The 27,910-nt window shown below is 40.6% G+C and overlaps 1 protein-coding gene across 1 annotated transcript; it reads right to left on the reverse strand.

The window, feature by feature from the left end:
- Positions 1–546: 546 nt before the first annotated feature.
- On the reverse strand, positions 547–27,910 carry apela (apelin receptor early endogenous ligand). Its single transcript, XM_069922879.1, has 4 exons — positions 27,815–27,910; positions 10,771–10,879; positions 10,211–10,297; positions 547–938 (listed from the first exon to the last, which is right to left on the reverse strand). Exons 2-3 carry the CDS (start codon positions 10,844–10,846, stop codon positions 10,212–10,214), a joined length of 162 nt encoding a protein of 53 aa, XP_069778980.1. The 5' UTR covers positions 10,847–10,879; positions 27,815–27,910; the 3' UTR covers positions 547–938; position 10,211.

Consider the following 27,910-nt stretch of genomic DNA (forward strand, 5'->3'; position numbering starts at 1 on the left):
TTTGTTGGTCATGAGAATCTGCGTAATAAACCAAGTAGAAGCAGTAGGGGTGAAAAGGTTATTAGATGGGGAAAGATGCGAGAGGGCAATGGCAAAAGTAGCAAACAAGGCAATGTAGTGCTTTTTGGCATCATAAACTCTTGTAGCCTGAAATTTCCATGTTTTCTGGGTTTCCTTGCACCAACCATTCACACAAGATCTTTACTTTCTGTAAGAAAGTATGGATACAATATCTCGTTGCAGAAGTTTAGGGCGGCACAAGAGTAGTGGTCAGCACAACACTTACAGTGCCAGCAATCGGAGCTCTCTGTAAGGAGCTTGCATGTTCTCCCTTTGGCTGCCTGGGTTTCCTCTGGGTGCTCTAAGTAGGTTTGGGGTTTGCCTGTATCTCCAATCTAAGTGATGGATGTATTATATTTTGATGGTTAAATAAGTTTTTGTAATTTTATTGCTGATTTCTACTTCAACCTCCTTTTTAAAAAAAAACTCATTCTGCTGCCACGTTATAATTGAGAAAAATTAGTTTTATTTTACAATTAGCGTGAATCCATTGTTGTTAATTTAAACTACAGTATAGATTGCTAAACCATGTACTTTCAATTTTTTCAATTGTTGATTCATGTACTTGATTAAGTGAGATTACAGCCAAGTTCATATTTTAGTTTTTGTCCCAGGAAATAATGATTATCTGGAGAGAATTATTTTGACAAACATTTCAAGATTGTGATTCTATGATATTTTACTGCATTTTTATTAAGTAACGTGAACTCTTTGTCCAAGTCTTGAGTGAATATCTTGACATCAAAAAAGATGTCATTCTTTCCAGTTGGAATTCTTTTGAAATAAACAGTCCATTTCAGTTTTCACTCCACCTTGAGCATTCGAGATAGTGAGGGAGTAGCAGATGTTTTGCATCCTTCTGTGTGTTTTCATTGGTTCTATTATTTTAAGAGGGAAAAAAAAACATAATTAAGATATCAATAATGTTTTATTCCATGAACTGTCATGTGAGCTGAGACTTAATTTTTGGTCATTTATTTAATGTCAGGTTTTATTTTGCCAATTCTCACTTGTCGTTTCCCACACCCACTTATCTCAACTTCTAGCTCTGGTAATGTTTCGAGGTTAGTTTTCGTCTCAGAGTTGCTATGGCTGATGTTTGCAAATCCTTTGTTGTACAATGATCAAATCCTAAAAGGCAATATTGTATTTATAGGATTTGATGCAGGAATAGCTGCTTGAAATCAGCAGAATGCAAGAAATGGTCTGGGATGTCTAACCAAATAAGTAGGATGTGACTTATTATAATGAGCTTGTGCAGAACGCTGATCCGGTCTGTTGGTTTCATTTCAAATAGAAACTGTAGTGAACCATTCAAGCAACTCCTGTGCTTTCAACAGGAGCAAAGCTCATTTGTATTCCAGTGCCATCCATTTTGGTTCCTAGCCCTGAATACCCTTTGGCTAACAAATTTCCATCAAACAAGGTTTTGCATTATTAGTTGAATTGGCTGCTCTGCTTTTTGTAGGTGATTGAAATATCCCTTTCAGGCTGTTGTGTTATTTATTTACTCCATGACTGAAAACTTCAAGTTCATTTACCACTCACTGAATCATATTCTTAGATCCTTTCCTCATAAACATCTGTCAATCTCAGTTAAAATACCATTGACCTTGCATTCTGGCATTTGGGAAAAAAAAGTGCAAAAGCAACCACCACATTACTCTGAGAAGTACTAATTAAGATGGAAATTTTTATGCTGGTTATTTAGGCCAAAGTGGTTTTATTAAATACTTAAATATATGCTGCTTTATGGTATTGATTTGTAAAGAAAGGAATTAACCCTATTCACATCTCATACATTGTCCTCAGTTTCATGGGAAGGATTTCCACAAGGTTGTTATATTACATTCCCATTTCTCCAAGATGCGTGGGGGATTATGGGTAGTGACAATGGCCATTGAGCCACTGCCAGGCCGACTGAAATAGCCGTGACGGTGGACTGGCATCAGTATAGATGATTCAGAAGCACTTATAAAGTAGCGGAATGCAACGGGATACACAGTAATTGAGCGAAGGTTGTGTCGCATCACGTTTGGTGCCAAATTCCATCTTTGATGAGCAGATGTCATCTACCAAAAAAAGTACTGGTGTTTGGAAATTGCCGGTTTTCAGAATTCTGGATAAAAGGTTAGACACTTGTAGTGATCTCTGCTCTAAGTTCGTCCCCTTCATTCCTAATACTCCTAGTCTTGAAATAGACACATTTCAACCCCTCTAACTGCTACATTTATGTTTTGTCCCCTGCCTGTCCTTCCTCGCCAACTCAGAACACATTGCATCATGATTTAGTTCTTCTACCCTAATATCTGCACTCACTTTCTGATTCCCACACCCCTGCCAAACTAGTTCAAACCCTCCCCAACAGCTCCAGCAAACCTGCCCACCAGGATATTGGTCCCTCTCCAGTTCAGGTGCAGCCTGTCCCTTTTTGTACAGGTCAAACCTTTCCCAGAAGAGATCCCAATGATTCACAAATCTGAATCCCTGCACCACCTCTTCAGCTGCACATTCATGTACCACAACTTCTTCTCCCTAACCTCACTAGCATGTGGCGTAGACAGCAATCCCGAGATTACCACCCTTGAGGTCCTGCTTTTCAACTTCTTTCCTAACTCCCTATATTTCCTACTCAGGACCTCATCCCTACTCCTATCTAGGTCTTTGGTACTAATGTTGACCATGACATCTGGCTGCTCACCCTTCCACCTGAGAATTCTGTGGACTCGATCAGAGATATCCCTGACCCTGGCACCTGTGAGGCAACTTACCATCCAGAAGCCTTGATCTCCTTCACAGAACCTTCTATCTGTTCATCTAACCAATGAATCTGCAATTACCATAGCTCTCTCCCCTTTCTTTCTGAGCCGAGGGGCCAGCCTCTGTGCCAGAGACATGGCCATCACAACTTGCCCTCTGGTAGATCATCCCCCCAACAGTATCCAAAATGTTTTACTTATTGTTGAGGAGAATGGTCACAGGGGTGCACTGCACCATCTGCCTAGTCCCCTTCCCTCTCTTAACTATCACGCAGCTACTTGCTTCCTGACATTTGGGGGTTACTAACAATCTGAAGCTCCTCTCTATCACTGGCTCTCCCTCCTGAATGATCCAGAGTTCATCCAGCTACAGGTCCCTAACTCGGTCTCCCAGGAGCTACAGCTGGATGCACCTCTTGTAGTCATCAGGGACAATCGTGCAGACCTAGATTTCCCACATCCTACCTTTGGACCATTCATTCACCTGCCTTAGCTGCCATCTCCTCTATTAACTATTCTTTGTTTAAATGCAAAGATCTTACCTGACCTTAGCATACCTGAAAGAAATTCATCCTCAGCCTCTTCACACCAAAGCTCCCACTCCTAACCTGAGCCACTCACACACTGAGTGAGTTTAGTACTATGAACTGCTTTCATTTTTTTAAATTTTTTTATTTTTCACACCATAAACCACATTGACCAAGATACTTACATTATCCTTTTCAAATATATACAGTGTCATTTTCTCCCCCCCTCCCTCCTCCCATCCCACCCTCCCTACCTCCTCCCCCCCATTCATTTAAAGTACAAAATCTAAGACACATTAAACCAGTCAAACAATGTTGTTGTTCAATAAAAATAAACAAGAAATTCCCACTGAGTCAATTCCTTTCATTTCCTTCTCCTTTCGTTAATTTAGGTGGTAGATGTCCCTGGTAGGTTTTCTCTATTGTGTTCCATGTATGGCTCCCATATTTGAATATTATTTCTTAAATAATATGTTATTTTTTCTAATGGAATACATTTATTCATTTCTCCATACCATTGTTGTATTCTCAAATTATCTTCCAATTTCCAGGTTGACATAATACATTTTTTTGCTACGGCTCGAGCTATCTTAACAAATCTTTTTTGTGCACCATCCAAATCAAGTCCAAATTCTTTGTTTTTTATGTTACTTAGGAGGAAGATCTCTGGGTTTTTTTTGGTATATTGCTTTCTGTGATTTTATTTAATATCTGGTTTAGATCTTCCCAAAATTTTTCTACTTTCTCACATGTCTAGATTGCATGAATTGTTGTTCCCGTTTCCTCCTTACAATGAAAACATCTGTCAGATACTGTTGGGTCCCATTTATTTAACTTTTGAGGTGTAATGTATAGCCTGTGTATCCAGTTATATTGTATCATACGTAACCTCGTGTTTATCTCTGAACTGCTTTCCATGCATTGATATCCCTCCTTAAAGAAGACCAGTGCTGTGCACGGTACTTTACATCTATTCCTACCAATATCTTACAAAACTGAAGCATAATTTCCTTTCCTTAATAATAAGAAATTACTTTCTGTTAGCATTCCTAATTACTCACAGTTACTACATACAGGATTTGAAGCAGATTTTTATCTATTTCAAGGACGATAAAAGGACATGAAGGTGAATTTTCCAATGGGAAATCCATGATTCTGCCAATGATCAAGTAATTGTAAATGCAGATCATCAACGTTTATATAAATTAAATTATGTTCCTTTATTAAAAAGGATCAAACCAGATTTAATTAAATGGAAAGATCTTCCGTTAACTTTAAATGGTCCGGTAAATTGTATTAAAATGAATATTTTTCCTCAAATTCAATATTTGTTTCAGTCGATACCATGTTTACTTTCAAAGGGCTTTTTTCAGGATCTGAATAGAGCGGTGCGGGAGTTTTTACGGAAGGGAAAATTAGCACGAGTAGCTTTGCACAAACTTACATGGAAATATGCATTAAGTGGACTTCAGTTACCTCATTTTCAAAATTATTGTGAAGCAGCTCAGTTGAAATTTGTTAGTAGATTGATGGATATGGACCAACCCCCGAGTTGGGCAAAGGTGGAAATGGCTTGTATTTCTAAAGTTGAGGTACACCAGTTTATATTTAAGTGGAATAGGAACTTATTGCGGGAATGTAATATGCCGGTATTAAAACATTTGCTAAAGATATGGATTAAAAGAAATATGGTTTTAGGATTGAAGGGTAAATTATCAATTCAAACCCTGTTATATCATAATCAGCTTATTCCTTTTTCAACATTCAATAATCATTTAAAGAGATGGAATTCTAAGGGTTCAGAACTGTTTTGAAGAAGGACAGTTTCTTTTAACCAATTGAGGGAGAAATTTGATATATCTGTAAATTCTTTATTTGTGTATTATCAACTCAGAGCTCTGATAAAAGATAATTATGGTAAAGAGATGAATTATGTTGACAAAATTTGAATCTTTGATTTCCTCTATACCAAAGAAAGGTTATATTTCGGATATGTATCAATTGTTACAAGAAAGTATGGATAAAGCGGAATGGGAGAAATCAAGGGTTAAATGGAAAAGTGAGTTAACTTATCCCTCAAGAGAATTGGGAAGTTATGTGTTATGAAAGTGTAACTAAACTGACGAATGTAAGATATGGAATGGTTAACTATGATTTTTTTACATCAGTTATATTTGACTCCAGAGAAACTGAAAAAAGTATGGGTTTAGTCATTCGGATTCTTGTTTTAGATATGGATTATGTATTGGAACTTTCTTACATGCCGTTTGGTCTTGTGTTAAAGTCCATCCATTTTGGGAAGGCATTAGGTTGGTTCTGGAAATATTACTCAAAATTAAATTACCATTAGACCCATCGATTTTTTTGTTGGGTTATTTGGTCTCTTTGAAGGGATTGGGGTTGAATAAATTTCAGATTGCATTTGTACGTTTAGTGTTGGCTGTAGCACGAAAATGTGTAGCTAGTACTTGGAAAGATAATGTGGAGATTAATATAGCACATCGGCATAATGAATTGAAAGCTTGTGTTCCGTTGGAAAAAAGTACATGTATCTTGCAAGATAATTATTCCTTTTTTGGTTAAAATGTGGTCTTCTTATTTGGATTATATGAGTTTGGAAATACCTTGAAATATTGTATATATTCTCTTCTGTTTTTATATTTGGATCCCCTTAAGGGAGCTGGCTGAAGAGGGGGGAGGGTGGGGAGGGGTTGTTGTTGTTTATATTATATAAATTGGGGTTTTTTTTGTTATTTGATTGTATACTGTTCAAAAATCTTTTAAATAAAGTTTAAAAAAAAGATCTAGAGGTTAGCCTATATTATGTTTTCTTAGCCATGCATGTTGACACATGAAAACCATCCTGATGGATTAGGCATGCACATGTGATGTGATTAAGTATTTGAGACCACACTTAGCTGTGGGCCAGCAGTTAAGGTATTAATGTCTTTAAAAGCCTGTGAATGGGCGCAATGGTTTTTTTTCTGAGTGAATGTGAAGACACCTGCAATTTATTGCAGTGGAGCCAACTGCAATTGTCTCTTAGACATTTACACCCAAAGTGTGATAATTAGGGTCTACTCAGAAGGGGAACAAAGAATGTGCAGGGCTGGATATTTAAGCCAATGGGTATTACAATGAAGATAATATTTTAAATTCATCTTAGTTTAGAATACTGTTATTTGGATTGCCTTTCTCTTCCGGAGAGTAGTTCATTGGCATTGAGCTGGTTCATATTTGAAATAATCCTACATCTAACAACATCAGAAGAGAAGTGACACAAATTTCCCTTCGGGGTAAACCTGTTCTATAAAAGGGAGATCTATTCCCACAGTTTGCACTGCAAGGTGCTCCACCACATGATGGTGTTCGACGGTATTCAACGGTGTTCGACGGTATTCAACGTGGTTGATCCAAAAAGTGAGGCAAGAGACGAGAAAGGAGGGATGGGAGTGGGTGGGGGGGGAACATGGTTACGCATTTCTCTCAGGCAGACAATTCCTGGAACTGTCCAACAGGCAAACTGATGCAGTCTTATCTGAATTTCTCCCTGTTCTGTTACTCAGAACCTCAGTGCCACAGGGACATGACAACTTGTAACAGACCCCTGCTGCCAAGGATGCATGATAGAACAGACAACAATCATGGTTTTTACACATGTAACGTTAATCTCCCATAAGAAATGAGCATACTTAATGCCTGAATGGCTGTTCACACAGGCAGGGCGTTTACACTAGACTTGCTGTGATTTCGGAGGCTGGGCGTTTGAGATGGGGGCAGGTTGAATGAAATATAACTGAGTTTTTAAAATGTGCAAATATTCTCCGTTTTCAGATGGAGAACACCCAGTTCCCCATCCACCCCCATCCCATTGTCCCTGTCCCCGTCCCTGTGGGAGCCCTTTCTTACCTTAGGTGGAAAGGTGATTCTCAGCCCCCAGCACCCAGTGGGAGAGAAGCAGCTGGTGGCTGGCTCAATGTGGGATCAATGGCCGTCTTCCTTCTCTGGCTCTGGCAGAGCGGTTCCAGCTGTGTGGGGGATTATGGGTAAGGAAGACAGCCATTGGTCCTGCATTGAGCAGTTGCCGCGAGCCAGTGCGGCGCTCTGCAAACTGGAGGCCAGGGGGGAGGGGTGAAGGGCCAGTGGATATCCGGAGGAGGGAGAGGAAGAGAGGGGGGGTGCTGACAGACAGCTGGTGGTAGAGGCTATGGGGTAGGGAGGAGCCAATGGATGGCTGGAGTTAGGGAATAGGAAGTGGGAGGGTCAACAGATGCTGGGGGTGTGGGATGTGCCAATGGATGGCTGGGAGTAGGGGGTGAGGAGCAGGGGGGGTTCGACAGACAGTTGGGGGGGCTGGACGGCGGGGGCTAGAGGGAATCAGGCATATTCATTAGCCTATTTTTGCAGAGCGCCTATGTTCAGTTTACATTGCAGGCAGACTGTAACAATGTCTAAGGCTCCTGGAGGAAAAATATCGGGATGGAAAAGTCTGCATGCTGTCATCCAGCAGAAAGAGTGACACATGACCAAACATTGCTGACCACCATACTCCAGAAGCACATATTTATTGTAGGACTAGATGGGGGCAGGAAGGACCAGTAACTTTTCATTGCCATGTCACCCCACTCCTCACACAAAGTACATAAGGACAAAGTCTATGTTATATTTTAAATTAAATACATTGTAGAATGTACAACACTAAGTGTATTGGATGCAAAAATATAAATACAGTAAAATCCCTGCATCCGGAATTTAAAAAACCGACAAAAAAATTGCAGAAGACAAATGGGTAAAAAATACAAAAGTTTAAAATTGGCCCACCTCACAGTCTCAAGCAATCAGGAAATTCACTTATCTGGAATCTACCAATCCCTGTAGATACCGGATACCAGAGATATTACTGTATATTAATTGTATTTAGTTGTAAATCTGCAATTGTTCCAACAATTAAAATATTTAATTTTGTTTAAAACAGGTACAAGGAATGGTGTGAGAATTGCCAGTGTTTTAACACTGAGAATAGTCTTCAGCTATTGAATGATATTGATGAGTTGGAAACATTGGCAGAAAGAATTAAACCCTGAATATCAGAGGTGATGCATTCTTAGGCTCCAAGGAAGTACTGAGGAACAAAGAGGCCTTGATGTAAGTGCCCAAGGATTTCTGATAGCAATATCATGAGTAGATAAGATGGATAAGGATACAGATAGGGTACTTGGCTTCAATGGTCAGGGCACAGAACAGAGAGCAAGTTATTGACAACATTTCAGTTATGATCAGAAAAAATGGATAGAGAACAGGAGTGGCTTGATTGAGGTATAGCAAATCATGAAAGACATGGATGGGGAGGTAGTGAGGTTTCTATGAGCAGAGCAAAGGCTTATTTTTACAGGTAAAAGATTTAGACGGGCAAGAGAGTTTTTTTTCCTCAGGAGAGTGGTTGAAATCTTAAACACACTGCCTGAGGAGGGTTTTGAGGCCAGTTCTCTCACATTTATGCACTCAGTGGGCCGAAGGGCCTGTTTCTGTGTCTGTAAATCTATTACATCCCACTGGAAGTCATAACAAACCTGACAATTGAATCGTACCTTGACTCGGTATCAGTTGGCCAATAGCCCTAATACCATAGAAATGCTTTTTTGGAATTATCTGTACTTAGTTGAGTTAGTAGTTGTCACAAAGGTACTACAGAATAAATAGACACAAGTGATCAACAGGCAGGGGTGACTACACTGGACAACGAAGATTTAGCTGAATACTTTTGGGTATATTTCATGGATTTTAGGCTGCTGATCAAAGACCGTTTTTTAGATCTAACCTATTTTTTGTGATTTCCTGTCATTCTTTGTCTACTTCAAGCATACAAAACCTTGAAGTGCAATATGTCATTGAAAATTCATTTTCTGCATTTGCACTTGGACATCTTCCCTGCTGATCTTGGTACAGTCAGGGTTGAACATTGTAAAAGGTTTCACCAGGGCATTGCGATTAATGAAAAGCGGTATCAGGGGAACTGGAATCCATCAATGCTGGCCAATTATTGTTAGACACTGACACGAGAGGCATCAGATGCTGAGTACAAATAAAAATCAGCAGTAAATCATTTTTAGGTCAGTTGAACTAACGCAATTGCATCATTATACAATTAAACCAGCTAAATTCAATCATAGTTATTTTAATATTTCTCCAACTTCCTACATGATACAGCAAATCTGAGATTATCTTTAGTGTTCATCTTGAAGTTGTCTACCATTATCCCCAATTCTTTTTCGGGGTGAAAACATTTTGAAAAGATCTGTTGTCCAGTGTTACCTGGGCATTATTTCAATGGAGGTTTGTATTGTAGGAATGTAGTAGCTCAAACTGAGACCAGCAGAAAAACAACCGGGTTTTCTCCACTAGGCAAGATAAGGAAGGAGCTGGGATAAAAAAAATAACTAAAGCTAAAAATCTCTAAGGTTACAAATAGCAAACCAGTCCACAGTAACACATTTGTCTGCTTCCTACGTGAGCAGCTGGTGATCCATATGCCCAAATAATTCCAATAAATGGACATGTTTACTTGCAGTTGCAAATATTCGGGGGAGTAGATTTAGGACAGAGATGAGGAAAAATAGTTTTTCCCAGGGAGTAGTGAATGTTTGGAATTCTCTAACCAGGGGAAGTGGTTGAGGCTGCTTCATCAAACATATTTAAAATTCGGTTCGATAAATTTTTACATGATAAAGGAATTAGGGGATATGGGGAGAAGGCAGGTAGGTCATAAATTAGGTCAGCCATGATCTTATTGAATGGCGGAGCAGGCTCGATGGGCCATTTTTGGCCTACTCCTGTTCCTACTTCCTATGTTCCTATGTTACGTACCTTAGGGAAAGGGAACTCTTGAATGGAGAGGCATGCACCTTCTTTGCAAACAGTTGTGCCTTTGTATTTTCCTTCTCCATTTTTTACCTGAAAGCAAGAATTGAATCAAATTGGTTATTTGCCAACTAATATTAAATTAACTTGGACATTCCCTGAGGCAGGGGCTCAGGACTGCATAACTCAAATTCTGGTTTCTTACACCTGTACAGGCATTTCACCTCTCCCACTTCTCAAAGATTTTCTGAGAAATGATATTTAAACTTTTGAGCATTTTAGATGTGCGAAGATTTTAATGTCTCTAGAAGATTTCATGCATTGTAACTGGGGATAACGTACTTCTTCAATTTCCAGTGAGTTTTATGAGAAGAAACACAACTTATTGCTGCAAAATTATTTCCAATCACCTGTTTTTTTCATCAAAAAGGTTCACCTCATGATTTGACTAAAGATCAAACACTATTACACCTTGTAATGACTGTAAGAATGATTAGATTTTTTGAGACCGTTAAACAGTGCTCTACACTCAGCATCCTCAGATTAAAATTGTTGGAAATGCTCACCTGCTTTTTGTCCACTGATCAAAAGAAGACTTGTGCACACAAGAAGAAGAATGTGGAAGAATTGCTGAAGTCTCATCCTGAAATGTTTTCAGTCTGTGCTGAAGTTGAACTGAAGCAGGAAGACTGGATTAAATTCACAGCACTGGTTAAAACCTTTGGCTTTGCCAACTATGTAGTTGATGCAAATCTCACTCTTGTGCCAAGCCTGTCACTGAAATGAGCCTGCTGCATTTTCTAACAAGGTTAATGATCACATCAGACAAGGTTATTGGTTATTAGCTCTAGCGGGGCCTCTTTCTTTGTATGGAACAAACCCCACACCCCCTCTTTTCCATAAGCAAACAACTGAGAAGAAAGCTATGTAAACAGTCTGTCCATGGGTAAAAGGGCTCTGAAACAAAAGGATGGCTCCCTTTAAATTCAGCTGGTCAGAGAAGAATAAGAATAAAATGTGATGCATTACCATTTGTAAGTGTTTAACTTACAAATACTCATTCCATATGTGGAGAAACCTGAGAATGTTAGGAAGCACCCCTCACCCGCCCTTTCTGGGAGCAGGGTGAAAGCACAAATCAATTGTTTTTTTGTTTAGTATCATCAGGTGTCGTCACCCTCTTTCTTTTTCAATTGCATCAGTGCATTGTCTATATTATTTTATCCACATCTGTAAATTTCACATTTAGACATACAGCGCGGTAACAGGTTTTTTCAGACCATGAGCCTGTGCTGCCCAGTTACACCTGATTGACCTACAACCCTCCCCCCCCCCCCCCCCCCCCGTACATGTCGAAGGTGTGTTAAAAATATCTTGTGAGGGTATTTTTTAAATAATCCGAGAGCTGATGACTCCTGATTCACAGTTCTTAAACTATTAAGAGTACTGGGAAGTTGCAAATAGCACATGACAGAGGCTAAAATTCATTATTTTGAATGAGTTTCTTCTTTTCTACAACAAATCACACCAGAAACCCTTCACCTTCATCCAGAAATCTAGAGGAAACACAGGAGAGAAAAAACGAGATGAACAGAGGTATGGTCACTGGGATTTCTGCCCTGGGTGATTTGGGACAACCCACTTCAACATTCTTAATATTCCACATTTAATTCCATAGCCCTCTCCATGCTGCACATCCACTCGACCCCTTTGTCTTTTATACATGCCTTTGTTCTCTCAAAATGTGGAAGATTTTTTATCTTTCAAGGTTCCTTTCTTCAACCTCATTGCTTTTTCCTGCGACACCTCCTTGTATTTATCTTTTCTATAACTATATCTACCTCACTCCCTTTAATTTTTATATATCCTGGCCAATATCTGTTAGCTAACACAATGAAACCCAGGTGATCTGCTTATAATCACATTGCTATTTATTGGTTTGTATTGCAAATTAACAATAAAACGGTGACTGTCATTGGCTTTGGGAGGTCTTAGTGACAAGGAAATGCATGTCTTTCTTTTATCGAGGACCATCCCTTTGATCAAACTTTCAGTTGCCATTCCTAAACCATCCTTCTTCCTGGGTTTCCGGCAGCCCTTGCCTAATGACTCCATAAAAGCTCCTGACCTGCTTCTTTGTGCTAAAGGTGTTAGGCAGGTGCAAATTGTCAATTATACAGTCAGGTTGCACCTAAACACAAATTTTGTGCAGTGCACTACAAAACAAAAATAAAACAGACCTGGAATTAAATGGAATGAAAATGTTCGAATCTGCTTGGGCATATTTCCAGTCTGAGCTTCAAGTCTTTGTTAGATCTTTTCACGCAGTTTTAAAAGAACTAACACAAAGGGCTTGTGACACTTTCATCCACGCTAAGGCTCTTCATTCTAGGACTCGGAGTTCAATAGCAAATTGGTTTTTCATTCATTTGTCAGTTTTGTAGATTCAAACATGAAAATTAAGGCCATTTCCTGTCAGACCTCCGCCTGGAGGCCAGTTACAAGAGCAGATTGAAAACTTATAACTTACCTTTCAGACAGCAGCCCTAAGAGGCTGCTCCTGCACCACATTTATATCCAGAGGCACCTCGTAGCCGTTGGAGGCGGGCAACTGGTGCCGTAGCGCCACCCGTCATAAATACGTGGCAGAGCAATAGCTGTCTTCCCCTCCCATATCCCCCACCCAGCTGGAACCGCTCTGTTTTTCCAAGAACAGTTCCAACTGTATGGGGGATTATGGGTAGGGAAGACAGCCATTGCTCTGCCATGTTTTGAGCCGCAGAGAGCGGCCCCAAAGTCCCAAGCAGCCCAGTGAGGCTGTAACAGCCCGCACGAGCCGCCCCCTGATGCCTCCTGCTGCCCCAACAGCTCCTGCCGGCCCCCACTGCCCTGATGACTCCCACCCGCCAACCCTGCTGTACATTCAGGTCAGGTGGTGGAGCGCAATGCTCTGCCAATTATCCTTCCCCGAGAAGGAATGGAATCGGCGCCTTTGAGCCGGCCATGGTACATTCAGAAAGGTGTCTTTAGGCCCCCATTATATCACCATCACCATCACCACCCTTGGCAGTGCATTCCAGCACCCAACACTCTCAGTGGAAAAGCCTACCTCTGTCATCTCCCTCATTTTCCCTCCACTCACTTTAAATGGATGTCTTCTGGTATTGGTCATTGCCGCCCTGGGGAAAAGGTGCTGGCTGTCCACCTTATTTAACCCCTCATATCCAGCTACACATCTATTAAATCACCTGTTAACCGATAAAAAGGAAACCCTGGTCACGCAGCCTTTCCTCCTGGTAAATTTCCTCTGCACCCTCTTTTAAACTTACACATTCTTCCTGTAGGGTGGCACAGTTGGTGTAGAGGTTAGCACAACACCTTTGCACCTTTGCCAGCGATCGGGACCGGGGTTTGAATCCATGCTGTCTGAAAGGAGTTTGTACGTTCTCCCTGTGTCTGCGTGGGTTTTCCCCGGGGGCTCTGGTTTCCTCCCACCCTTCAAAAGGGTGTAGGTTAATGAGGTGTAAATTGGGCAGCATGGACTTTGAGGCCGCTCTCTGCGGCTCAAATTATAATTTTAACTTAAAGTTGAAATGTCCTGTTACCGTGCTATATGTCTAAAAATATCAAGTTAACCAGAATGGAAGATGGTACTCTAAGTGTGGTCTAACCAGATTTTTATAAAACTGCAATATTATCTTGTGGCACCTCAACACAATCCCCCTTGCTGACTACTGAAAGCCAGCACACCATATACCTTCTTAACAACCCCGTCAACCTTCACAGCAATCTTGCGGGATCTATGGACTTGGACTCGAAGATTAAAATAGCAACCCTTAATGTGCACACTGCCACACGCACTACACAATGTGTAAATGCTTTACAATTCCTTGCCAAGGTCAAGGCAAATGTGAAGTTCATACAAGAGTGTGGGCTGCCACACCTCAGCAACTATCGGAGGTGGTTGTGATGGTGAGTTACCCCATGGGTTGTCTGGTTGGGGGGGGGGGCAATCAGTCCTGCTGCAGGGAGGCAACTTAGTTATTACTGAGGTTAAAGAGAAGGTAAAGGTCAAGGTTCTATTATTGTCATGTAAAACTACATTTAGAATGTAACATACATGAAACTTACCAGAAGGCAGACAGAGAGTCGTCACTTTGGTGCTGTATTTGTCCAGCGTCCCTCACAAATACTGGTGGTCTCCCCTTCAAATACTGACCAGTCCTGAGCCTGCTTAGCTTCCGAGATCAGACTGCCTAAGAACACCAGGTGCCGCAGAGCCTTCTTGGGGGGTGTCTCCTCGTGAAGAACCTAATGTACCACGACCCCCTGCTCCGGCTGAACAGTGTGTGCATCTTGTCCGTGTGGAGCGAGAGGCTGGCCATCTTCCAGCAGCTCCCACTGTTGCTGGTGACATCCAGGCAGGTCGTTCTGGCCGATGACCAACTGCATCATTGATGAAGCTTGGACGATCCAGCGGGGCTGACAGCGGACAGGACATCTCCTCCAGACTCCTGATGGAGACGGTAAAGGGCACACAGCTGTGCGATGCCTTCAGCAACCCTGCGGGTGGAGCACGGCCGCAGCCCACCTGGTCGGGATCGGACACCTCGACCCAGTCTCGGACAATCTCCCTGCGGAGATTTCAGCACATCCACATGCTGGTGTCCAGAGAAGCGCGCTACCTTCTCATAATAGTCGATCGGACCACGAGATGGCCAGAAGCCATTCCCATCAAAGAGCGCAGAGACGTGCGCCAGGAACCTAGTCAGCCATTGGATCACTACATTCGGAGTCCCGGTGCATATAACCACTGACGGGGCACCCAGTTAATCTCCGTGCTCTGGGCTCTGGGCTCAGCTGGGGGTTAAACTCCACCACACCACAGCCTACCAGCCGCAAGCAAATGATTTGGTGGAGAGGTTTCATCGTCATTTGAAATCTGCCCTCATGGCTTGCCTCACCGGCCCAGGCTGGGCAGACAAACTGCCCTGGGGCCTCCTCGGCATCAGAACAGCACCCAAGGAGGACCTACAGGCGTCTTCTGCGGAACTGGTCTACGGCCCACCGCTCTCGCTGCCCGGTGAGTTCTTTGGCCCAGAACCCAACGTCACATCCGAGCACGTGAACCTTTTGGTGGATCTCGGTAAGAAATTATCCTTGCTAGCCCCCCCCCCCGCCTCTCTCGCATCATGGCGTTCAGCCGACACATCATCCCAAAGAGCTGGACTCGGCGGAATTTGTTCGGCATGGCCCAAAACTGAACATAAGGCACCTTTGCAATGCCTGTATGAAGGTCCATACAAGGTCCTCCAGCAGACCCGCAGGATTTTCACTTTGGATATAGGGGGTAAAGACGAACTTTTCACCGTGGACCGTTTGAAGACAGCGCAGTTGGACTATCACGGCCGGTGCAGACGGCCATGCCCAAATGCTAGGGCCACCCACCCAGGATGCGTAGCTGGTTCGGGGGGGGTTTGTGTGGTGGCGCTCTCTCTCTCATGGCGAACCAGCCCCGCGTGTAACACCACGCGGCGGGGCAGCCTTGGGTAGATGGCGCTGTCAGGGTTTCTCCCTGCCTCAAGTCTCCTGCCCAGCGCATGCCTGGGGCAGCGATTATGACATCACCATGCACGTGGTGATTGAGCTCACACTGCCCTTAAAAGGGCGCACGCTGAATTTGAATAAAACAGTCGTTAATGACTTTCAACATGGTGGCTGAGCCTTTCTTGGCTGTGTCCAGCTCTACAAAGCAAATGTTTTAATATCGGAGCATCTTTATTGTTATAGATTTTGGTTCCCATTTATAAATGAACTCCTCTGATATAATTTCTCCTATCTTATTTAAATCAATGTCCACCCAGGATGGTTTAATTTTAACAAACATGGAGACTAGAAATCTTAATTATGCTGCTTTATAATAATTTTTTTAATTAGTAAGTTGTAGTCGCCCTTGTTTATATTTCCAAGTTAACTTTTCTAATGACTTTCTTACCATTTTCTCTTTCCAGAGAAATTTCCTAACTTGTTTATTTAAATCTTGGAAAAATTGTTGATATATAGATATTGGTAAAGTTTGAAATAAATATTGAATTCTTGGAAAATACAATTAACTCTCCCAATGAATGTAATAGGTAAATTTATGCATCTCTTTAAGTCTTCATCTATCTTTTTAAATATTGGAATATAATTTAATTTAAATATTTTTTTCAAATTACTATCAAATTACTATCAATTTAATCTTGTCTGTCCATTTAAATTGAGCTTCTTGTCGACATTGTGAATAGCCGGTGTGCTTCTCTTCCCACTACCTCCTTCACGCTTCCCGTCACCTGCAGGACGACTAGAAGGTGGCATGGAACGTGGAAACTGAACGTGAAGCTGTTGGCCCCAGAGAACATAGAGAAACTATGCAAATGGGGGAATCATGTGATGGACTAGTGGCCGGTCGAGTAGAACCAGTCCTCTCCAGAGAAAACAAAAAAAGTCCAAATAAAACAAAGCCAAACAAGCACAAAACACAAGATAAAGAAGATAAAGTAACAAGGAAAGTCCAGGAGATGGAGCTGAAAAAAGAGAAAGCCAGAATGACAGAGAAAAGAGAAGAAAGAAAATCCCCGGAAAAGAAAGAAGATGACCTTACTTCCACACGGGAGCAGGGAGCCACCGTGAAGAGGATCGACCGACCCCTGAAGCTGGTAGGTTCCTGGAGGAGCGGTGACCTCCCGACTGGCGGACTACAAAAATGGATCTCAGTGCCAGACAAAAATGCACAACAGCGCATGCACAAGGAGTCGCGCATGCGCAATGCGCATACAAAAGAAAAAGAAGACGCCAGCGGGAGGGTGGCCCAGCCGAGGGACGGACAGCAGTGGGGCGCCCAACTGGGGGATGCCTAGAGTCGGCAAGAACAGGAGAGGGGCGAGCAAAGATACGAGGAGCAGGAAGGGGACGATTGGCGGCAGGGTGTCCAGCAACGGGACGTCCTGCAGCAGGAGACCCAGCCACAAGAGACCCTGCAATTAGAGGCCCGACAAAGAGACAGGAGTGGCTCACCAGAAAGAGCTGAAGAGAAACAGAGAAGAGAGGAAGAAGACACAGACACAGAAAAAGAAAAGAAAGAAGACCAAGGTCTACACAGGAAAGAAGAAGGTAAAGGAAATGGACAGACTATAGATAAAGACTTTTTTGAAGACCAAATGAGGTCATTAAAAGAAATGTTAACATTTGAATTTAATGCAATTGAAAGGAAAATGGAAAGAGCAGAAGACAAAATGCAAAGTGTAGAGTTGGCCATGAAAGAAATAGGGAAAAGTAAATGTGGAAGAGCGAGAAACAGCTGTAGAAATGGAAATAAATTAATTAAGAGGAAAACTGGAAGAAAAAGATAAAGAAATCAAGGAGACAAGGTTTGTTATCCCAGAAAATTGACATGTTGGAAAACTACAGTAGGAGCAACAACATAAAAATAGTGGGTCTGAAAGAAGGCGAAGAAGGGACAGACATGAAGGAATTTATAAAAAGATGGATCCAGAAGGTGTTGGGAGCGACAGACTTACAAGAAGAAATAGAAATAGAAAGGGCACACATAGCACTAATACTGAAGCCACAACCACACTAAAAGCCGAGATCCATTTTAATAAAACTTCTAAGATATACAACAAGAGAGAACATACTGGAGCGGGCAAGGAATAAAGTAAGAGAAAACAAACAGCCATTGGAATATAAGGGACACATTTTTTTTTACCCAAACATAAGTTTTGAACTTTTAAAGAAGAGGAATGACCTGCGACGCCCAGCAGTACTTAAAGTATTCATCCCTGGGGAACAGAATAGACTGTTCTTGGATCCTAAGAAAGCCCAAGGATTCACAGAACAGTTGCTGGACAGGAAACGAGATGAGGAGGAGTTACAAGAAAAAAGACTGGCAAGAAAATGTATAAAAATGCATAGTAATATAAAAGAGAGACAATGTAAATACAGAGGTTTAACATTGAAAAAGAGAAGTGAAAGGGAGGGAAAAAAAAGAGAGCTTTGTTGTATGTATAGAAATTGAATAGTGTTTCTCTGGGGGGGGTCTGGGGAGGGGGGGAAAAACCGACACTGTGAAATCAGTTGATGCTTGCGAGTATTATCGCAAACCAAATGGAAAGGGGAGTTGTGGTTGCCCAGCAAGGGACTAGGGGCAATCTAAAGTGGGGGGGGGAGGGGTTTAATGTTATTTGGGGTAAAAAAAACTTTGTGTTATTTGTTGTGGGGATTTTTGGGGTTTTTTTGTGTTTTAAGCATGTTATCGTGTATTGAGAAAAATAAGGAAAATTTTAAAAAACTATAATGGAAGAAAAGAGATGGGGGAGTTGAGGAGGTAAAAAAGAAGTGAAAACAAAGGAATAAGATGGCTATATTGAATTATATAACCATAAACATTAATGGAATACACAATCAAATTAAAAGGAAGAGGCTACTAACACTATTCAAAAAGGGAAAAAATAGATATAGCATTTGTACAGGTAATGCATCTAACCGAGGCGGAACATAGCAGCATCATACAATTCAAAAGCTGGGGTGTAGTTATACTAGTTAATAAAGATGTACCAATCAAGATAAAGGAGGAAATAGCAGACCCAGCGGGAAGATATGTAATGATAAAGTGTCAGATATACTCAGAATTTTCTCAATATTTACATGCCTAATGAAGAAGATCAAGAGTTTATGCAATATATCTCTTTGAAGATAGAAGATACACAGGGAAACATTCTGATGGGGATGGGGGCAGTGGGGGGGGGGGGGGGAATTTTAACCTTAATTTTGATCCAGTGTTGGATAAAACTGGAAAGATAACAAACAAAAAGAATAAAGTGGCCAAATTCATGGTTAAATCAATTCAAGAAATGAAACTAATGGATATATGGAGGAGGCAGCACCCAAGAGAGAGGGAATATTCATACTACTCGAGTAGGCACAAGACATACTCAAGGATAGATATGTTTTTGTTGTCGGCCTAAACTCAAGAGAAAGTCAGGAAAACTGAGCATAAAACTAGACTACTTTCTGATCATTCACCCCTGCTATTAGCAATAGAACGGGAAGACATCCCACTAAGAGCATATAGATGGAGGTTAAACCCCATGCTACTTAAAAGACAGGAATTTAGGGAGTTTATTGAATGCCAGATTAAAGCATACTTTGAGATAAACACAGAGTCCGTAAAAGGTAAGATTATACTATGGGATGCAATGAAACCCTTCATTAGAGGACAGACAATAAGCTATGTAACCAAAATGAAAAAGGAATACAACCGGGAAGAAGAGCAGTTGGAAAGGGAGATAGCAATTACAGAAAAGGAATTAGTGAAAAGGGAGGATATAAAGAAAAAGAGAGTGTAGGCGGACAAAAAAAAGTATGAAATATTACAAACATACAAGGTAGAGAAGAACATAACGAAAACAAAACAAATGTATTATGTATTTGGAGAAAAAAACACATAAAATATTGGCCTGACAACAAAACAAAGCAAGCTAAAAGAACTGTATTGATGACAAGGAAAAATGATAAACAAATCACATACAACCCAATAGAGATCAATGAAAACTTTAAAGAATTTTATAAGCAACTGTACCAAACCGAGAACGAAGGAAAAAAACGATAAAATAGATAAATTTTTAGCTAAAATCGAATTGCCACAACTGGAAGTAGAGGATCAAAGTAAACTGATAAAATCGTTTGAAATAGAGGAAGTACAGGACATATTAAGAAATCTACCAAATAATAAAACACCAGGGGAGGATTCCCACCCCTCCTGGAAGTAATGAAGCAGGTGGAAGAAACACAAAACTTACCAGAATCATGCAAGACAGCAATAATCAGAGTAATACCCAAGACGGGGAAGGACCCATTAACACCAGCATCATACAGACCAATATCCTTACTAAATGCAGATTATAAGATAATAGCAAAATTATTAGCAAACTTATTGACCGACTGTGTACCAAAATTAGTAAAACAAGACCAAATTGGATTTGTCAAGAAAAGACAAACAGCAGATAATGTAATTTAATTCATTCAGTTCAAGGGAATAAAATGGTGGTGGTTGCGTTAGACACAGAAAAAGCCTTTGACAGAGTAGAGTGGAACTACTTATTTGAAGTGTTACAGAAATTTAAACTTCCGGAAAAATATATTAATTTGATTAGGGCATTTTATAATGGGCAAATCAACTAGGCAGGGATGCCCATTGTCCCCCTCATTGTTTGCCTTGGCAATAGAACCATTGGCGGAAATGATAAGAAAGGAAAATAAAAGGGATAAAAATAAAGGAGAATGAGTATAAAATTAGTCTATTCGCAGGCGACATCATAACAGAACCAGAGAGATCAATAAAAAAGTTATACAAGAAATTGAAGGAGTATGGAGAAATATCTGGGTACAAGGTAAATACAAATAAGAGCAAAGTGATGCCAATGAGGAGTGTGGACTATACAGAGCTCAAAAAAGAATCTCCATTTAAATAGCAATCACAAGCAATATGATATCTTGGTATCAGGATAGACAATAACCTAAACCATTTGTACAAACTAAATTATCAGCCATTAATAAGGAAAATGCAGGAAGACTTGGAAAATTGTAAAGAATTACTGCTATCGTTGATAGGGAGGGTGAACTGCATTAAAATGAACCTATTCCCACAATACTTATTTAAAATGTTACCAATTCCCTTGACAGAGAAATTCTTTGTAGAACTAAGGAGAATAATAAGGAAGTCCTTATGGAAGGGGATAAAATCGAGGGTAGCACTGGACAAATTAACAGAGAGATATAAACAAGGTGGATTACAGTTACCAAACTTCAAAAACTATTACAGAGCCGTGCAGTTAAGGTACTTATCAGATTTTTACCAGATGGGAGAAAAACCGGATTGGACTAGGATAGAACTAGATAAAATAGGAGAAATGGTACCAGTGTATATACTTTATAAATGGGATGAAAAGTTGGTGCAATATAAGAACTCACCAGAACCTGCATCATTTGCTTAAGATATGGAAGAAGATACACATAGAAAGAAAAAAGATAAATTACCAAATACCAAAAATGCTATTGACACAAAATCCACTAATCCCTTTTAAAATTGACAACTTATTTTTTAGAGAATGGGAGGGAAAAGGAATCAAGAGAATAGAAAATTGTTTTTTGGGAAATAATTTATTAACATTTGAACAGTTGAAGGACAAATATGGAATAACTCATGGTACAATGTTTGCAAGCTTATTTAAAGGACAAATTGGGAAGCAGATTGAGACTACCAGAAGGAAGCAGCTTTGAATATATAATTACAGATACAATGATAATTACAAGATTTATAACAAACATGTACATTAAACTGCAATGCAAGGAAAATGATGAAATAAGTTACAAACCTAAACAAAGCTGGGGAAAAGATTTAAACATAAAGATAAAGAACGAAACATGGGAAGAGCTATGTACTGGAACTATGAAGGACACAATAAACACAAGACTACGTATGATACAATATAATTGGTTACACCTCAGAAATTAAAAGAGTGAGACCCAACAATATCAGATAGATGCTTTTGCTGTAAACAAGAAATTGGAACAACAATACACGCAATTTGGGCATGCACAAAAGTAAATACTTTCTGGGAAGAGCTAAGTCAGATATTAAGCAAAATCACAAAAAACAACATACCAAAAAATCCAGAAATTTTTCCTTTAAATAATATAAGAGGTAAAGAACTCGGTCTCAAATTGGAGGGAGCCCAAAAAAGATTTATTATAATAGGCCTACCAGTAGCAAAAAAAAATGTATAATGACAACCTGGAAAATGGAAGAGAACCTAAAAATACAATAATAGTACATGGAAATGAATAATTTAAAAGACAACTATACATTGTTCAAACAAATTTGGGAACCATATATGAAATATGACAGAAAATGCCAGCCTCAGACCTCCATCTCCATCTCCTAAAGTGATAAGAAGATAAACATGATCAGATTTAATGTGTAAAAGTAGACGACACGACTTTCTTTTTCGTTTTTCTTTTGAGTGAAGATTTTTTTTTTGTATTTTATGTTTTGGAGAGGGGTGGGAAGGGGGAGAGGGAGGGTAGGGGGAGAAAAGAGGGAAAATGTCACTGTGTATATTTAATGAGAAACATTTGTACATATTTTTATTGATATGGTTCTTAGTGCAATAAATAAAAAGTTACTAAAAAAAAGAGTATGCATATTGGAGAACCATAAACCCTTCTTTGACTTATCGGTGAACCAATGGGAAGTGATGAAGGAGAACATTAAGAGGTTTTTAATCCTCAGAGGTATTCAGAGAAAACTTGGGGGATGGGGAGAGTAAATTATCTACGTTATTGTTCATCTTCAGGACGGTTCCATGGAGGAACTAGCAGATGCAGTGATGGTTAAATGTTTTCAAAGAATGTGACTGAAGATAAAGTAAAATGCTTTAAGGATTATATATTAATGCAGGTGAAATTTGTTTAGTGTTAGTACAGTGTATTATTTTTGTCTTTTCTTTTTTAAACTGTTTATTCTTAATGCAGGTGTATTAGTTTGTCATTGAAAGAGTAAGTCTCAAGCAACCGGAAAATACACTTATCTGGCATCTACCAATCCCCATAGGTGCTGAATATCAGTGTTTTAATATCAGCTTTCTGGGGGGAGGGTGTTCCATGGGTTCACAACTCTCTGAGTGAATATTTTATCCTCATCTCAGTCCTAAATGGCTTCCCCCTTCTCCTGAGGCTGTGATTCCTTGTTCGGACTTCCTGCATCTAACCTGTCCACTCCTGTCAGAATTTATTGTTTCATTAAGATCCCCTCTCATTCTTCTAAATTCCAATGAGTATTACCCTAGTTAATCTGGTCTTGCTTCATTCGTCAGTCCTTCAAACCCCATCCCTCATGAACATCTGTCTACACACCCTCACCACCATTCCCTATCACCCCTAATAATATTCTTCACATCTCACTTTCTTCACCCTCTCCACCATCCACAAAGGTGAGGGGCCTTGAGCTCTCCTTTGTATACTGAGGACCAAAATTGGCTCATGCTTCATAGTTTGGGCTTCTTTGTCTTCAGTTATGTCTTCCTCTGATGCAAATTTGACACAGGAAAGAGATCTTTATAGAAATTTTGACCACTTTCCTGTGGCAATCCCAGCCTTATCAATATTTGCAATTTCATAAGGGATTTATTATCCTTGCCTCGTTGATTGAGAGTTAAGATGTTAATTATATGAATCAGAAGCAGGAAGAGGCCACTTGTTAAGATAATTTTATGTTTGCTTGTGACTTCATTTGGCACGATTGGCAAACAAACAGCAAGGTGCGTCAACTTTAAACTTTGTATTTTTTTACCTCTTTATTTTTCGCGATTTGTTTTTCACTGGCTGCTTGAGGTTACTGGCTTCTTGAATTCTGGAATAGCAGGGGTTTTACTGTACTTAGAAAAGTCCAGGCTTTGCAGGAATGTTAACAACCCTAAATGACCCATTTTATAGAGTCATAAGGTCTTTTTACACAGAAAACCCATTTAATTGGCTTGTGAATGATCCATCTTTAAAAGTGGCTGTGGTCATTATAAGGGGAACATGAGGGGAAATTTCTTTATGCAGAGGGTGCTAGGGATGTGGAATGAGCTTCCGGCAGACGTGGTCGAGGCGGGATCATTGGTTACATTTAAGGAAAGACTGGATCGTTACATGGATAGGAGGGGACTAGAGGGGTATGGACCGGGTGCTGGTCAGTGGGACTAGGAGGTTGGGGATTTGCTACGGCATGGACTAATAGGGCCTAACTGGCCTGTTCTGTGCTGTAAGTGGTTATATGAATCAAGAAATGATGGGTCAGTGCAACCTTTTACATAAGCTAGCCGGCATCCTGGAGCAAAAGAAGCCGGGACCTGTCGTATTACAGCGTCAGCATCCTGTGTGATGTATAACATACGTGCTGGGCTGCGATGCTTCATCAATGTGCCACAGCCTTTGACCGTCCTGGAGCTGTGTGAAACACATCGGCTCTGATACTACCTGCCTTTGTAGTATCAGATATGGGATGAAAATGACCCCCCTCCATCCCACTTTTGTTGCGTTTGTACAGGCAGGTGAAGCAGTTAAAAGGCAGTTAATTCCTGTCTTTTATCAGCTGTGTAAGAGAAGCTATAGAGAGATAAAGCATGGGAACAGGCCTTTTCACCCATCAAGTTCATGCTTATCCACGACTAGTCATTAACATCAATTGTTGTTTTATTCATTCAAGGGGTGTGGGCTTTTCAGGCTAACCCAGCATTCCCCTTCCCCAGTTGCCTTTCAGAGGTGGTAGTGAGCTGCCTTCTTGAATCGTTGTTTTCCTTGAAGTCTAGCTGTACCACAAAGCTTTTAGGGAGAGAGTTGCACTATTTTGATCCAGCAGTGGATAGTTGTGCAAAGCTATCTGAATTTCCAGGCCAGTCCTCCAACGGAGGAGCTGTTTTTAAAATGTGAATTGTTTCACACAGAACAGAACCCTGCGGTTTATGTGGCATTTATGAATCTTGCTATTTTAAACAAATAACAATGGATGTTTGATGGAAGAAGGAATGAAATGAAGACTGCAACTGTTTAGTTGGTCATTATGTGTATAAGCTTTGTCATTGACCACTACATGTGGCATTACAAGTCAAGTCTCCCATTGTCCCAATGTCCATGCACATCCACTCTAGTAAGGGTTTTGCAGAATCATCAAATTACAGTTACTCCATGGCAATCAGGAGTCAGACCTGCATGATCTTCCCTTTTCAAATTCAAATGCAGTACAGCCCGCTTTACCTCCCCTAGCTGGGCATGGTGGAGACATATGTCAAGTGTTGATTGGGTTACAGTTCATCCCCAGCATGGATCAGAGATCAAATCTGTAAAAACACACAGGAATGCTGGAGGAACTCAGCAAGTCTCACAAACTCCGCAAGTCTCACAGCATCTATAGGAGGTAAAGATATATTACTGACATTTCGGCCCTGAGTCCTTCCTCAAGGTATAAGTAAAGAGAAGGAAGGTGTTTTTACTATAATCAAAGCAACTCAGAGATCAAATCTGACCCACTTTATATGAATTTGCAATGGTTCCATGCAACAGGTGAGTTCTGGGCAGAGAGTTGACCTAAATGAATTATTCCCATCTTTGTGGTAAGGGTAAATCCAACAGTTTTTTTCAAAAAAGTCTCCAAGCTTCTCTATTTCCCCCTTCCCTTTATATCTCCTGCCAAAACTTCCATTAACCAGGAAAAATAAAATTAAGTAACACTAGAAACCAGCTGAAGATATTTTTAACAAAACTGCAGATGTTGAAAATCTGAAGCAAAAGCTGAAAATATTGGAAGCTCTTTCTCACACATATCACCTGACCTACTGAGCGTTTTCATCATTTTCTGTTGTTCCCTTAGAACCAGGCAGCCAAATTGTTATCACTGTTTTACATGTCACGTCATTTGTATAGAAAGATATGGTCTCAATGTAGGCAAATAGTAAGTGGGTGTAACGGTCAGCAGGGTGTGATGGCCGAGGGGCCTGTTTCTGTGCTGTATAACGCTATGTCTGGTCTATATTTAGATATCAAGCTCTATCAGCCGAGATGGTGGGGTTGCTAATGCCAGTTTTGAATGATGTATGAAAACATAAAATTCTGAGATGCACACTAATCTAAGGGGGATACTGTTTCACCATTGATATATGATATTTGTAATAAGTAGCTCTGAGTATTTTTTAATATTACCTGCAAATTGGAGCACAAAGGAAAGAGTCATTAAGTAACTTGTGGTTTTAGTGTTCAAAGCGCACATCCTGATGCTAACCATCCTCTTTATAAACATGGATGTACTATCCGTTTATTAACCTAACATCAGGTGCAGGCCAGTGTGTTTGATCTGAAGAATTACTGATAACAGAACAAAAACTTCTGCAAGCTGATCCATTACTCTTCACTGACAGGCACAAGGATGTTTACCCAGTGGTGAATTCCATCCCTTCCTGGAGCATTTTCAAGAGCTAAAATTGTGTAAGGGAATGCATCTGCAAATAAGTTTCACAGAGAAGCAGAACTAAAAGCAAGGCAAAGTCACATATCTCCAGCTAATTTACAGCATAGCCCAGGCTGCATCTTTGCTTTTAAAAATGTTGCAATGGCTTAGTTAACTGCAATGTTCTTTGAGCTAAAATAATCACTTTGTTCCACTTTGAAATGGAGCACCAGCATATACAAGTCTCACTACCCTCTGCAAGACATTTACTGTTGTACTGTTCTCCAGCTAACTGAGAATGGAGCATAATGATTTTAAAAATGTGTGTTCCTGTCTTAGACCTCATGAATTCTGGGAAGAGGTCAGTGTTTTCCCAAGGACTTTTGGGCTTTAAAACTACTTACGACCATGTAATTGCATTTCTGGCTCCTATTACTCTTGATTATAAGTGGAATTCTTTTTTATAATTTTATTTATATTTTCACACAAGCTTGTACAGCCATATACAGTGTCATGCCAACAATGGCAGTTCACATTCAAATATACGTATACTCATTTTCTTTATGACTATATATACAAGCCCGTGTCTCTACCAACCCCCCTCCCCCCACACATAAAACAAGAACCCTCACTCAAACTTCAACCAACAATAAAACTTTAACACCAGGAAACTAAGTAACAAGGGTCAGGGATTGTCGCAGCTCAGTGGGCGGCCTCTGGGCCGATACTCATTCCTGACTTTCCTTGATCGAGATCAGTGTGAGGGAGAGGAAGCCACAGCAAGGAATGGGGAAACCAATCACCGCCATGGGCCTATGTAGTGCATGTATGGCTGCCAGATCTTACGAAAGGTACCGTATTTGTTTCTCAGGTTATAAGTTATTTTCTCCAGAGGAACGCAGCTCTGCATTTCCCTGTTCCATCGTTCGATATTAAGACTAGAGTCGGACTTCCAAGTCATTGCAATGCACTTCCTGGTCACTGCCAATGTGACTAACACAAATTGGATTTGAAATTTGGACAGCTTCATGGTAAGCCTTATGTCCATTACATTTCCCAGTCGGAATAACTCTGGGTCCTGCGGGAATCGCTTGCCTATAATTTTCTCCAGGATTTGGCCTATATCTACCCCAAAGGGCTTCACCTTGGTACATGACCAGGTTGCATGCACGAACATCCTGGTTGCAACGCCACACCTGAAGCATTGGTTGGAGAGATCCGGTTTTGATCTGTTTATTTTCTGTGGCGTGAGATGCAGCTGGTGCACAAAGTAAGACTGGACCAGCCTGTGCTTTATACTGATGACCATGGTCATGCTTTTCCAGCACAAGTCGGACCAGCATCAATTGCAATGCCCCAAGTCCGACTCCTGTCAGTGGGAATTCTTAAATACTGCCCCGTAAGATACTGTTTCATTTTTCAGAGGTCTCATATTTCCTTACAGGTTAGAAGGAGCCCTTTTGGCCCATGAAATCTATACCAGTTCTCAGACCAATCCCATTTTCCCACATTTCCTTGCAACCTCACGTTCCCATCCACTATCCTGATTCCTCTACCACTAAGGGTGATTTAAAGTGGATAATTACCAGCCAGCACACCTCTGGGTTGTCAGGGGACACTTTAGCACCATGGGGGTAATAATGTACAGACTCTACATACAACAGCGGAGTTCCATGTTGAGC

The sequence above is a fragment of the Narcine bancroftii genome, chromosome 3, assembly GCF_036971445.1.
Source record: "Narcine bancroftii isolate sNarBan1 chromosome 3, sNarBan1.hap1, whole genome shotgun sequence".
Classification (NCBI taxonomy): Eukaryota; Metazoa; Chordata; class Chondrichthyes; order Torpediniformes; family Narcinidae; genus Narcine; species Narcine bancroftii.

Bases quoted from the DNA above. Each gene is read 5' to 3' on its own strand.
- apela (XM_069922879.1), bottom strand. From the start codon at position 10,846: ATGAGACTTCAGCAATTCTTCCACATTCTTCTTCTTGTGTGCACAAGT. The intron at 10,298-10,770 runs GTGAGCATTTCC...TCTTGCTTTCAG, and splicing joins GATCAGTGGACAAAAAGCAG to GTAAAAAATGGAGAAGGAAA.